General features: G+C 34.5%; 2 protein-coding genes across 3 annotated transcripts in view; one reads left to right on the forward strand and one right to left on the reverse strand.

Moving 5' to 3' along the window:
* The first annotated feature begins 2,200 nt into the window (after positions 1-2,200).
* On the forward strand, positions 2,201-7,914 carry LOC140046622 (aqualysin-1-like). The gene is made up of 9 exons (XM_072091314.1): positions 2,201-2,291; positions 2,629-2,720; positions 2,961-3,090; positions 5,002-5,099; positions 5,234-5,372; positions 5,461-5,645; positions 6,803-6,983; positions 7,312-7,471; positions 7,791-7,914. Exons 1-8 carry the CDS (start codon positions 2,201-2,203, stop codon positions 7,446-7,448), a joined length of 1,053 nt encoding a protein of 350 aa, XP_071947415.1. The 3' UTR covers positions 7,449-7,471; positions 7,791-7,914.
* Positions 7,915-9,310: 1,396 nt separating this feature from the next.
* The window catches only part of LOC140047450 (uncharacterized), a 31,848-nt gene continuing 26,248 nt past the window's right edge, over positions 9,311-14,910 (reverse strand). For both annotated transcript variants that reach the window (XM_072092486.1, XM_072092487.1), the window contains exons 24-30: positions 14,664-14,849; positions 14,079-14,162; positions 13,534-13,599; positions 13,141-13,221; positions 12,249-12,420; positions 11,813-11,893; positions 9,311-11,400 (exon numbers count right to left, since the gene is read on the reverse strand). In XM_072092486.1, the coding sequence (XP_071948587.1) occupies positions 10,574-11,400; positions 11,813-11,893; positions 12,249-12,420; positions 13,141-13,221; positions 13,534-13,599; positions 14,079-14,162; positions 14,664-14,849 (1,497 nt within the window). In that variant the 3' untranslated portion in view covers positions 9,311-10,573. The remainder of the gene's footprint in view (positions 11,401-11,812; positions 11,894-12,248; positions 12,421-13,140; positions 13,222-13,533; positions 13,600-14,078; positions 14,163-14,663; positions 14,850-14,910) is intronic.

Here is a 14,910-nt window from a genome sequence, read left to right on the forward strand (position 1 = left end):
GTAGCTCCTATTATAAACCACGCACGAACGTAGTTTGTGTGACAAATCTTACAATTATTATGATAAATCAGTCCAATGGTACAATTTATAATAATAGCATATGGCAGCCATATTGGATTCCAAGATGGCCGCCATTAAAAACGTAGATAATACATTTATATACGGTAATAATTTAATCATCAAATTATGGCTGCCATATGCTATTATTATAAATTGTACCATTGGACTGATTTATCAAAATATTGTAAGAATTGTCACACAAATTACGTTCGTAGGTGATTTAGGGTTGGAAAAATTGAGTAAATGGGAGCCATTTTGAAATCCAAGATGGCGGCCAAAATAGGGTCGGGAAAAATTGGCCCCCTGCAGTTGCAATGAATTCTACTAGTCCCAAGGATTTCAAAACTTCCAATAACTCAACTTGAGCATTAAATTAAAATAAATTAAAAAAAGTTCCAATTCAAAAACAACTTATATTATTAGTAAAGCGTTATCGTATGTTACTCACGTCAGTTTGAGCAATTACAGCAATTATACAACCATACAATATTATAGTACAACAATATAGTAATAATAAGTTGGAATTATATTTTACCGTAATATTAATAATAATTATTAATATTATCATCATCAATTCATTGAGTATATCACCAGGTGTTGGTTCACAAAGTTAGTTAACAATGACATATATAAATATTTCACAATTAGTTATGTTGTTGTTGTTGGTATCAGTGTGTATATCTTGCCATGTGTTGCTGTATCAGGTAGCTATCGCATTTGTAGCTTCGATGTTCAAACAATCTATTTACCAAATTGTATCAAGGCATACTGTTCAAATCTTTAGTAGTACATTGTTCTAATTCTTGCACGTAAGCATTTCTTGTTCGATTCATCATGAGCGACGAGTATTATTATATAATGTAAGTACTCTATACCGAAAATAAAACATAAAAAACATTGTAAAGTCCGCAAGACTGAATCAGTCGCTCAACCAAGTACGAATATGTTTTACTTATTGCAACAGTTATTACATAGCAAAGCAATCAACTAAATTGCTTTGATTGTATCCTGAACTAAAAATTCACCCCAAAGAAACGACAAATTAAAAGTTCTAATCAACGACCACTTGAAACAACTTTCTTTAACTTCAATGGAAGGATGGCGGTGGTGATGATGATCTGATGATGATGACGACGACGACGATGATGTTGATTTAAATATGATCATGACGATAATGATGACGATGACGATGATGATGATGACGATGATGATGATGACGATGATAATGATAACGTCGTTGATGATGATGATGGATTGCAGCTTAACCGTATTTAAATATAAATAAAATATTTTTCACCAAATACGTTTGTTGAATTGACTTTTATAATTATGCTGATTATAAACTATTATATCATCTTCATAACACAGTCACTAAACGAATTCAATCAACGATCAGCTATACGATACAATACGTTTATATACACTTCGTTGTCAACCTATCATTTACGTTCTATATATGAGATACGTCTTGTATTGCTAAAAACCAAGATAAATAAAAAGAAGGAAAAACATGAACAAAAGTCCAGTGAATTTTGAGTTGAAGATATTTAAGTATTGTACATAAATTTGAGTTCCTAAATCTGTTTGTTTTTAGTCAATATATTTGGTGGTAATTCTCGCAGCTGCTAATTAGTACATACTTATAATTTCTTATCTTATTACGTGACAGCTATCTTGAGTGACGGTCATCAACTGGGTTAAACACAACAATATGTTTGCTTATAACATTAATATCAAATATTGCCTGTTATTATAATCTATCATTATGACGTTGATTATAGATTATTTTAATAAGATGCTGATAATGGCATAGTTGAAACAATATAAATAATACACATTTTTACCAATTATTCACTTCAAACATTGACACAAAGGTAAGCCAGTACGTTAAGTTTGGTATATTTTATTATTTAGCCTTTAGGTATTTGAAGCTAAACCAGTAAGTTAAGTTTGGTATATTTTAGTATTTAGCCTTTAGGTATTAAAAGCCAGTAAGTTAACTTTGGTATATTTTATTATTTAGCCTTTAGTTATTTGAAGCTAAGCCAGTAAGTTAAGTTTGGTATATTTTATTATTTAGCCTTTAGCTATTTGAAGCTAAGCCAGTAAGTTAAGTATGTTGTTTTCTTTCAGATTGAAAATGCGTGCCTTTATTGTTCTAGCTTTAATTGCTGTGGCCAGTGCCGCCAGCATTGCTCCTCTTCACAAAGCCAAGGAGAGGATCCCAGGGCGTTACATTGTCTCGCTTAAGGTGGTTTAAACATTTTCTTTTTATTTGTAAATCTTGGTTCCCACGCAACAACGTATCAAGCGCAACGCAAGTAATTTGACCAATCAAAAACGATGGATTATTCGAACTGTCGTTTGTATGTATGGTCAACTCGCTTGCGCTGCGCTTTACGTCCTTGCGTTGCGTCTTAGTGGGAACCAACATTTGAAATATCTCAAATTTCTTCCTTCAATTAAAATGATATACATACAACCTTTCTTTTGTTATATTATTTTGCCTTCTTTGTTGTAGGATGGCATAAATTTGGACCCGGCTGACTACTGTTTCTGCTAAACTAGCCCTAGAGGACATCCAATTGGACGTCAAATTCAGATATTCCACAGTTGTGAATGGATTCGCTGCTTCCCTACAAGACAAAGCTCTTAAGCTGGTAAGATTAAAAAGAAAATATTCGTAGCATTAATACTGATACAGAGATAGATAGATAGATTGATTGATTGATTGATTGATTGAGATTCATGATAACATTGATTATTATTAGATGGTAGAATACACACGTGATGGTGTATATTTTCGAGTACTTTCAATACCTGAACACAAGGCATGCTTAGATGTTTAAAGGCCACGTGACGTTGTAATACATTTCTTCGCATGTTTTCAATAATTACAGATCCTCAGCCTCCCACAAGTTGAGTATGTTGAGGAGGACGGTATTGCCAGAGCACAAGCTGTAGCCTCATGGGGAATTGATCGCGTAAACCAAAGAAACCTACCATTAGATAACGTTGCCGGTCATACAAGTAAGTACAGTGGCAAACTATGACAACGCGCGCCGATTGGTTTGTTGCGCGTACCGCGTATGAGTATTACGTACTCTGCGTTCAACCAAAGAATATATATCACAAGAATGAGTATTCCGCGATTTTTGCATGAGAAATTTGTAACAGAGAGCTCCAGTCAGAGCCATATTATATATAAAGAGTTACGACATTGGATTATAGTCACGTGATATGCAGATCAATTTGTGTCAAACTTGTCTCCGTTAATGCATGTAAAGTATAGGAGCAAGAAAATACTTTCAACTTGTTCTTATATTTATTTAAAAAAATATAATTGTACATTTTACGGTGAAATATCGATGTGCACAGCGTACAGAAGTACTTGCGGCAAAGAATATTGCGCGCGCGTGCGCTAGTACATTATAACGTTCGATTGATTGATTTTGGAACGAAACATCCCATAACTACGTCCTATTAATAACAATTATGTAATATTTTCAATTCAAATGCATTCTTTGATGGCTAAATAAAATAATAAAGTGTCGTGGATATATTTGTTAATATATTGAATAGGGTATGAACAATATTAAAATATTAAAGGCAAATTATTACAAATGAAATGATGAACGAGTCTCTGAAAGTTTGTGTCAAAAACACACAGAGAGCCATATACTGTATAAAAAGAGGGGTAAATTTGTTTTTTGTATTGGTTCATGCTTTGATGTATTCTGAATTGCATGTAGGCCCTAGCATTTATTCTTTTGTTATTATAGACACAATATATATATGTTACCAAATTAATACCATTAATACAATTAATTACTAAAATAAAAACGGAATCTAAGCGTTATTTCATAGACAAAAAATTCTAAAAATAATGCATGAACTATAGGAAAACGCTAAACAAAAGAGACGCGCGCGCCTTCAGCGTGCGAATTCTTTGACACAAAAATGGCTCCTAATTTTCAATGTCGTAACTCTTTATATATATGGCTCTGGCTCCAGTGAGTGATGCCCGCCCTCATAAGGGCGGATGTATACATACTAAATAAGACTTGATTTAATAGATATTATACATGTCACATTAAATAGCATTATGATACATTCACTTTTACAGACAATTATTTACTAACATGCTAAGTTAGTTCACAAAAAAGGCCTAACACAGCAACACCAAAAATCAATGAATCGTTACTCAGCACGGCCTATTCTTTACCATTGCCGTGTACTACTCTACGCCCGGTAAATTAAGTATTGTTTTTATGATATAAATTAGTATAAAATACATGTTATTAATAGGACAAAATGTTAAATGTTATTAACATTTATTTGTTTTACCAGAAACAAGTTAAATATAGGAATATTATTAAACAATCCTTCGTGAAAACGCGTAAACACCAACACGCCCGGTCACGCTATCGTAGCGCCCGGTTGATAAAGCAAACTGTTTATACGGCAGTTTTTACTAAATAAATTGCATAAAACGAACAATTAAATATCCAAATAGTATTTAACATGATGTTGGCATGTAGTTGATAACATTTTTTATCATGAAAATACTACCGGTGGTCTAGCCTTTGATTATTGAAACCGTCACAAAAAGTTGTATACATCCCAGATACATCCACACTTATGGCGGCGCCCTACCACATGGACAATATTACTGTTACACGGAAAATCGCGGATTACTCATTCTTGTGATATATATTCTTTGGTTCAACTCACTTCTTCGAGCCACTATTTGTGTAATACTGTAATATGTAACTTTGAATGAATAGAGTTAAAGATCCAACTCAATTTAGAGCTAGGGCTAGGACAGCAAGAGAACTTGGCAAAGTTTGACGTAAACTCAGAAATGGCGTTTACAAGTCTAAAACAAATGTATACATCGTGTCTCACTAAAATATTATTGTTACGAATGTTGCTTTTTAGGTGGAAACGGTGCCAACGCGCATGCGTACATTATTGATACCGGTGTCAATCCAGACCACTCAGACTTTGGAGGCAGAGCTACTAATGATTACGGAAAGGTTCGTTTCATACCTTCTTTTAATTTGATAAAACATGGTTTTTAAATTTTAATTTAACCTAGTCTTTCCTTTAATCTTTTCCTGGCATGAACTGATGTCAAATAATCATTTATAACCTTAATGTTAATTTTTAGGAAGATTGTAACGGACACGGTAGTCATTGTGCTGGTACAATTGGTAGCGCAACGTACGGAGTCGCTACAGGAGCAACAATCCACGGAGTTCAAGTTCTTGGTTGCTTGGGATCTGGCTCCTGGTCAGAGGTTATTGATGGTAAAAAGTTTGAAACAAATTGCTGACGTTGATTAAATACTAGTCCGTATTTATTTGATGTACATTTTTTAATTAAATTGGCTTTCAGGTTGTGATTGGGTTGCTAATAATCACATCAAACCAGCCGTTGCATCTCTCTCCCTTGGTGGAGGAAGCTCTTTGACTGTCGACCGTGCTATGACCAGAATGAGTGCAGCTGGTGTTGTCGTCTCTGTAGCTGCTGGTAACAGTGATGCTGATGCTTGTAACTATTCACCAGCAAGATCAACAGACGTAAGTAATAAATATAATTTATAGCTGTCCGTTCCAAATAATTACCACATTTCTATAACGCCCTTTTTATAAATAATCATGCTCAACAGCACTTCAAATAGCACATTATTACCCCAGTCATTTTTTGCATCAAACACGTATGGAAACATACTCCCATAATTCAATTCAATTCAATTCAAAGTAACATTTATTTTCTTCAAAATAAAACAGTCTACAAAATGGTGTAAAGAAAGGTAATATGATTGAAGAAGGCATGTTCAAAAAAGCAAAAAGCTTCTGACAGACATGCCTAAACAAAGATTAGATTTAAACAACACGTAAAAAAAAAAAAATAAATAAATAAAATAAATAAATAAATAAATAAATAAAATAAAATAAAGAAATAACAATATAAAAATTTACACAACATGGGTTAAACTAAATAAGTAAAATGACAAAAAAATAATTTTGGTATAAATTAAGAATTGTGCAGCTAGTAATCAAGCTTGATCTAACCGGGTACCCATTTATACACCTGGGTGGAGAGAGAGGAAAATGTAAGTAAAGTGTCTTTCCTAAGGATACAAGCAATGCGGCGAGAGTTGGATTCGAACCATGATCTCACAATCAGTAATCCAACGTCCAACCAACACATTGCGCCACACGCTCCAAAAAGTATATGGTTGTCTTAAGACACCAAGTTGAAGTTTCAATCTGAGCTCAAGTGTACTTCCACCAAGCTTGCTTCCTGCTACGTTAAACCATGGACCTATACATTAGGTCCCTGCTTAAATCAAAATGTTACAGAAGCTGCAATGGTCTAAATTACCAACAAATAAATATAAAACTGCGAAAGATAGAATATAAAGTTAATTTCAGCACTGAATGTTTCTAAAATACTGGATCCGCCACATGTAGATCAAACAGCAAAGAGCTTTCATGTATTTGTTTAAGTCTGCCCAGCCATGGAAGCTAAAATATTACATGCCACTTGAATGAATTTTTTTTAAGTGTTTGATTTGATATTTTTAATTAAAGGCCTTTTGTAAAAAAAATCCTCAATCCTGCTTTTTTTGGCTGCTACGGATTTTTATTTTCCTTTGTGAATTGTTTTTTATTTTTTTTTTTTAAGTGAAATAAAGATAGCGAGATATTAAATCATTTCCATTCTATTACAGGCCATTACAGTCGGAGCCACTGACTCTGCTGATATTCGTGCTTACTTCTCTAACTATGGATCGTGTGTGGATATCTTTGCTCCAGGAGTCGCCATTACCTCAACATGGCAAGCATCACGAACAGATACTGACACTACAAACACCATCAGTGGAACATCAATGGCTTGTCCTCATGTATCAGGTAATGGATTTTGCTTACTTCTTATTTGTTTCCAAACGTCGTAGAGGGTTAGGCCTACCCCGGTGAACTGCTTCACAAAATAGCCCCCGTATCAGGGGGTAGGATAGGACAGTGAATAATTTACTATTGGTAATCCGTGGCCACATTGCCTAAGTTGCATAAAATAAATAAATAAATAAAAATAAATAAATATATTGCCTCCTAAAATTGTTTTAAACTATAATCAACATTTTCAGAAACAGAGAGAATTCGAAAAACTAGAATTCATGTGACTATAATAAGAGCTTAGTTATTATGGTAAAATGATAAATACACTTTGATTCTGAAGGTGTCGCTGCTCTCCATCTCTCCAACAATCCTTCGTGGTCACATGGTGAAGTTACCTCGAAGATCTTAGCTGATGCTACACCAAACAAAGTCACCGATGATATGGGTACACCAAACCTTCTTCTCTACGCCGACTAAATAGTGGATGTGGATACTTAAATGTAAGTGTATTTTAACGATGAGGTATTTTTTACTTAAGCTCTGTCTACACCATCAGACTAGTTTGATCAAAAATGTGTGATGTGCCCAAGTATGGTAGTGATATGTCATCGTGTCCATATATTGGTACATCACATTTGTCTCATAAAGTTTGATAGTGTAGGCAGAGAAGATTAGACCTAAACTTTTTAAATTTAGACAAGTGAAATTCAAATATTTATTCATTGGTATAAACAGAACAAAACTTGACATGAATTTGTTGTGAAAATAATGATTTCGCTTTCAACACATTTTTATACACCTTTACTTGTTTTCTTTTAGATTATCGTCAAATTGTTAATGAATAATCAATGAAGCGTGTAACCATTGAGTGGATTATGCCGATTTAAACAAATGATTGAATAAGTCAATAAAGTTGATAAAGCAAATAAAAAGTAGTTTGTCATTTTGTTCGCTTTCATTATTACGTAAAACTTATTACATTCCAATTTCCTCTAACGAGATCACGTTTAGATTGAAATAAAATTGCTATCCAATTAGAACATCCAATGAAATCTCTAGCGGTCTAAAGTTTGGTTCCCACTAGGCCGCAACGCAAGGACGTAGACGCAACATATCGACGCGAAGTGCCGTCTAAAGCTTTGTTCCCACTAGCGACGCAACGCAAGGACGTAGACGCAACATATCGACGCGAAGTGCCGTCTAAAGCTTTGTTCCCACTAGCGACGCAACGCAAGGACGTAGACGCAACATATCGACGCGAAGTGCCGTATAAAGTTTGGTTCCCACTAGGCCGCAACGCAAGGACGTAGACGCAACATATCGACGCGAAGTGCCGTATAAAGTTTGGTTCCCACTAGGACGCAACGCAAGGACGTAGACGCAACATATCGACGCGAAGTGCCGTATAAAGCTTTGTTCCCACTAGCGACGCAACGCAAGGACGTAGACGCAACATATCGACGCGAAGTGCGGTCTAAAGCTTGGTTCCCACTAGGCCGCAACGCAAGGACGTAGACGCAACATATCGACGTAAAGTGCCGTATAAAGCTTGGTTCCCACTAGCGACGCAACGCAAGGACGTAGACGCAACATATCGACGTAAAGTGCCGTATAAAGTTTGGTTCCCACTAGCGACGCAACGCAAGGACGTAGACGCAACATATCGACGTAAAGTGCCGTATAAAGCTTGGTTCCCACTAGCGACGCAACGCAAGGACGTAGACGCAACATATCGACGCGAAGTGCCGTATAAAGCTTGGTTCCCACTAGGCCGCAACGCAAGGACGTAGACGCAACATATCGACGCGAAGTGCCGTATAAAGTTTGGTTCCCACTAGGCCGCAACGCAAGGACGTAGACGCAACATATCGACGCGAAGTGCCGTATAAAGCTTGGTTCCCACTAGGCCGCAACGCAAGGACGTAGACGCAACATATCGACGCGAAGTGCCGTATAAAGCTTGGTTCCCACTAGCGACGCAACGCAAGGACGTAACGCAAGTAAGTGATTTGACCAATCACAAGCGATGGATTATTCGAACAGTGGCTTGTCATTGGTCAACTCGCTTGTGTTGGGCGTAAGTCCTCGCGTTGCGTCTCTAGTGGGAACCAGGCTTTGTATTATTCAACACCGTTTTCTGCTTTATACGTCGCTTAAATTCAACTTATCGTAAAATGGGAATGCGAGATTTATAAAGAAAATAAAAATCCTTCTCTGCGTATGAAACAGTTGGCGACTCTTTAAAATCTTTATGTTTCATTTTATCATTTCACATAAACATACTTCATTACAATAAATAACAGGCGAAACAAAAGTTACAATATGTATATTTTTCATTAAAATTTACATTAAAATTATTGCACTTATTAATTATGTACATGAAAATGAATTACATGCTTATATATGAATATAAGAGAACCTTTCCAATAAACTCATATCTACAGAATGACTATATATCAAGATCATTGGATTGCAGATTACTAATATGGTATGAAATGGTTTAAAAAGTAGTACTAATTATATAAATTACTGTTTAATTGTCCGTCTGTCAAATGACAGTTTCTAACTATAAGGTTTAACTACCGATGACACTGAGGCTTTTAATCAACTTTCTGTTTAAATTTAAAATTTGGCACTCAACTTCAACAAAAGCTATAAACACTTAAATGTCCAAAAGGTATTTTCACTCCTATTATACAAAGAGGAATAGGCATTAAATGATATCAGTTCTGTATTCATCAATTACTAATTTTATACACTTTAAAAATTGAATGGAAAGACAAATATTGAATGAAACTGTACATTTGCACTTATACTGAATAAAATGGCGTAATATAACCGGCGGTCTTAGTCTCACTCTAAACTAGGCCTAATTAAGTATGACATTTGTTTTCTCCTCTTAAACAGTTATTGAAAAAAAAAAGAAATCTTTTTCGCATAGCATATGAAATGACGGAATTTCAACCTAGTTTGAGCCTTGCGGTTGTAGCGCTTTAAAAACATTTATTTTGATTTGGCTATACAAAAGAAAATTATTATTATTATTATTAATATGATTATTAATTATTGGTGTGTGTGTCAATGAATTATGTTTGAGGATGATTTTCTCTTGGTGGTCTAGAGGTATGACACGACAGACTAGTATTACGCAGGTCAAAGGTTGAATCCACGGTACAAAACATCTTACAGTAATTCGTCATAGCAACTTTTAAAATGGAAGTTATTTACCTACTATATTGTTTGTTTTTACCATTGAACTAAAATCAATTATGTAAAATATTTATCCCTATACAATTACTGACATTGTAAAACATTTTGCTAACTATGTCTCAACATTAAAGATAGTAATGTGTTTTATTGGAAGACCGGTTTTGGCACGAATTTTCTATTAATGAATATTTTTGAATGAACTACAGTAATTTCTATTCGTTTTCTTGAATCTTATTTGAATGATAAACTTGAATACAATATCTTGATATTGAATACAATTTTGCACTATGTTCCACGTCCGATAAGTGACATACTGTAACTGTAAGCTGGTTCCTCATCTGATAAGTGACATACTGTAACTGTAAATTGGTTTCTCGTCCGATAAGTGAACATTATCCCAGACATAAACAATACTTCCGATTTGAATTTCGTTTCAATGTAGCAGCAATTTCGTCACTGATTCCTTCAGAAAAGGACTTCGCAAGTTTATTGACCTTACGTCGATTATAAATGATAAAGATGACAAATTCAGGATTTATCGGTTTGTCTCTTGCATGCAGACCAGAGCTATGATGTCTGTTTGATGTCGAAGATACAGAAGCATGACTAAACATGCTGTAAAGCTCCTCGTCGTCGACGTCAGCAAAACGGTAGAAATGAAATGCATCGTCCGTGAAGACTCTACTTGATGTAGAAGTCTGGCTAGATGTGCCGCTAAGGTCAGATGTCGGTGACATCAAAGAGGAATGGTGTGGCAATCCTTCTGATTCAGACGATTCTGTTCTTTCACAGAAATTATGACTTTCTTTCACGTCTTTCACGTAAGCTCCAAGTTCTTTTTCACAGCCAACCTGTGAGAGGTTCTCAAATGAATCTTGTCTTAAGTAACCAAACTCTAGTTCATCTCCTTCATCATTGTCACTTTTAATCGTCTTATCAATATCTTCATTGTCACGTCCTCCTCCAGATTCAATGACGTCATCTGAAATGTACCCTTCATTTACGATGCCTTGTTCAACATCTTGTTTCACTAACAAGTCTGTACTGTGACAACTTTCGTTAGTATCACTGTCTGACATAGTATTGCTAAGAGCATCAGATATTGATTGGTTACGGAAGAACTCCCTGTGTGGTGTGCTATGGACTGAGATCTCTGGATAAACTTGTGAAGTAGTCAATGCAATGTGGCTATCACTGTTACAACTTGTAGGCGTGTCATCTAAAAAAAAAAAGAGTATACATACTGTGTTTATATTGTTTCACAAGCAAATATACAAGAACTTATATTATTTTAAAATTTGATACAATATCAGCTTTAGCAAGCCTGTGCTATCTACAATATTCATATTAATTTATATAAGCCTGACTTAAACATAATGAAAAGATCTTTTTTATAAAGTATGGTAAATTTATATGTAAAATGGGTCTTAAGATTACAGAAAATACATTCTGAAAGATCTTCAATCCAAAAAACTACAATATTCACATATATTTTCATATAAGCCTGACCTAAACATAATGAAGATATTACTGTACATAGTATTGTATATTGAATTTGTATGTAAAATGGGTCTTAGGATTACAAAAATACATCTTTGCATATTCAATCCAAAAAACTAAAATGAACTTACTATGTTTGCTTCTATTTTGACTAATATTGATTGCTTGGATTACTTTATGGTCAAGTAGCTTCTGACAGACACCAAGAGCATCTAAATAAAATAAAAACACAAATATGAAATAGGAAAGCGACTACGTAGCACACTACATGTAGAACTAACAGATATCTAAATTCATTCGTCTCTTTTTCCATCCGTGCTTTCAATGACAAATACTGTTGAATCACCTTGTAGTTTATAATGTATAGTGTATCTTTATTACAACTCTTTACTTGTTTATATTTATTTTACTTATACATATTTTGTATGTTATTGTATTTTTATGTGAGCGATTGTGCCTGTCATAAATTTCTGCAAGGACCAAATAAATCTGAATCTAAATTTTGTGGATTCAAAACAAATAGTACTAAAGTATTTTGTTTACTTCAAAAAAAGATATTCATCTTACCTTCAGATGCAGTGTTATTTTGGATCCAGTGTAGTAACTGATGTCCACTGAAACACTTCCGAATGGCATGCAGATCACGGTACATGCAGTGAAGTACATCTGCTGAAGGTAGCTGCACATTGTTTCCATTGCACGTGCTCAGACTAGAAGAATCGTCGCTGCTATTCATCTTCTAAATAACACAATTGCGCGATTCACACAAAAGAAAAATAAAAAGGCCTAATTGTGAATTCGCTTCCGATCTTAAATCAATGAATTTCCAATCACAACATAATTAATAATTTAAGAGTAGTGAACAGTCATAATAAAATAACCTGTATCTGTATTAAAAAGATTTAAAGCCAGCGAAATGTTTCATAGAGGTAACCGAAATTGAATATTTGCTACACTGTCTTCACTGGAATTGAGTAGAGGTAACCGAAATTGAATATTTGCTACACTGTCTTCACTGGAATTGAGTAGAGGTAACCGAAATTGAATATTTGCTACACTGTCTTCACTGGAATTGAGTAGAGGTAACCGAAATTGAATATTTGCTACACTGTCTTCACTGGAATTGAGTACTATTTGCGAGGTGTTGCTTTAATCACATGGTACTAGTAAGTAAACTAAGGAATTTCATTCCAAATCATTTAAAAACAGATACAAACAATTAAAGATACTAGTATCACTGCTCTCTGTAATGAATTTTATCAAGAAATCTATGGCACGGAAGACATTTTCATTAAATGTGGTAAGTTTGTATCCATTTGTGTAACGATACTTGGGACTTGTCAAAATGAATGTGGTAAGTTTGTATCCATTTGTGTAACGATACTTGGGACTTGTCAAAATACTGTAGATGGGTTTCTAATTTTACTTTAAATGCTCTGTAAATTAATAATTGTCTAACCTGTGAAAGGAGTTGTTTATAAAGACAAATTAGCTGCCTTGTGTCCATTGAATGAAGTTGCAACAAATACATTGTGTGTTCCTAAAAAAGACAACAGAATTTCTATGTTTTTCCTAAAACAAATGATAATAAATGATACTTGACTTGACTTGACTTGACAAGTACAGACATTATGAATACAGTTGTATTTTGATTAACTACCATTTCATTTTATTGAAGAAAAAAAATCGCATCCAAAGGCTGAATTACATGAGAGAACTTACAAATATAAAAACATTTAAATCAGGCATAAAACAGTATAATTATAAAAAATTTCATGTAAAAATCACAAGAAGAAATAAAAGTGAATAACAACTTATTGCACTGGAACCTATAAAGTATAATTCAACTCACTGCATGTTTTATAAGCACATCAATGTCCAATCCATCGCCTTCATGGTACATAAACTCTATCATGTGCTGGAAAAAAGAAAAGTTACTACATATTATTTTTTATTTTTTTTATTTTATTCAATTTCCAGGTAACATACAAAAATCATAAACAAGGTACGGCATCATTCAACAAAACAGAACAAAAGTACTATCAGCACCTGCGGGTAACCAAAGTGGATCAGTTCAAAAGAACTGCACTGTCGAGTGGCTTTCCCAACTAATAGTACGAAAAACGCAACGTAGTTGTATGTTAAAGATAGAGAGATACCAAGGATGATAATTATTATACACACTAACAGTCAACTCTCACAATACCAGACTTTCAGAAAACCGGAAACTCTCTCTACGTTTAAAAGGTCCCAAATTAATTTTTACCATTAAGAACACATTCCCGAATATCAGACTTTCCAGACAACCAGACATTTTAGGCTAGCCCAGGTGTCATGGTATGATGATGGCAATAATAAATAATATTGATGACGAATGATCATAAATATGTTACTCACTCCCAGAGCCTGTAAAAGTAGCAGAGCATGGTTGTCTGACTTGTCATCCAATGATTTTAGCATTTCTGTTTCCGATTTAAAATCCTAAAAAAGATCAAATTTATTCAGTTAAAAAGTATAAGTATAGTATAAAAAGTATAAATGTATAAATAATAATTCAACATTCATGAATGAACAAATTACAAAAATAATTTATTATTAAAACATTACCTTTAATTTTTAATTTAATTTTTTTTTAAATTAATTTATTCGACTTCTCACTAACTCAGTTAGTGAAGGATCTGGACCAACAGGTGGTAAACACCTCTAAAACGGTCCAGTCCCAATTTGCACAGTGGCTGTGTGTGACAGTGGCTGTGTTTGTGTAGACTAGTACACCGGGGTAACCCCCTACTCATCTCGAAAGATGTACTAGGTTCTTTAAAGTGCGCATGAGCTATGTGTACACTGGACCTACGGTTTATAGTCCTTATCCGAGAAGACTCGTTCTACCACCAGAACCATGGAGCGAGTGAGCCTCGAACCCTTGCCGATGTTATGGCTACGTAATTACGGTTCCACTGTCTTAACCGCTCGGCCACTCACCTGAACAATATTTTCCCACAATGCATGGGAGAATTTCTCAAAGAATTCTGGGTATAGCCAGTTGCTGAATGCGATCATGTGATTGTCCAGAAATTCTGTGATTGGTTGAAGACGTTTTGATATAGTGTAGCCAACCATGTTTAGGTTTGTTAAAAGTTTGATGGCTTGATGAACAAATAAGTTCAGCTAAAGTAACAGAATAAAGAAAACAGTAACATATAAACCAAGTAAAGGTAAAAAGTAACCT

Source organism: Antedon mediterranea, chromosome 4 (assembly GCF_964355755.1).
Source record: "Antedon mediterranea chromosome 4, ecAntMedi1.1, whole genome shotgun sequence".
In the NCBI taxonomy this organism is placed as follows: Eukaryota; Metazoa; Echinodermata; class Crinoidea; order Comatulida; family Antedonidae; genus Antedon; species Antedon mediterranea.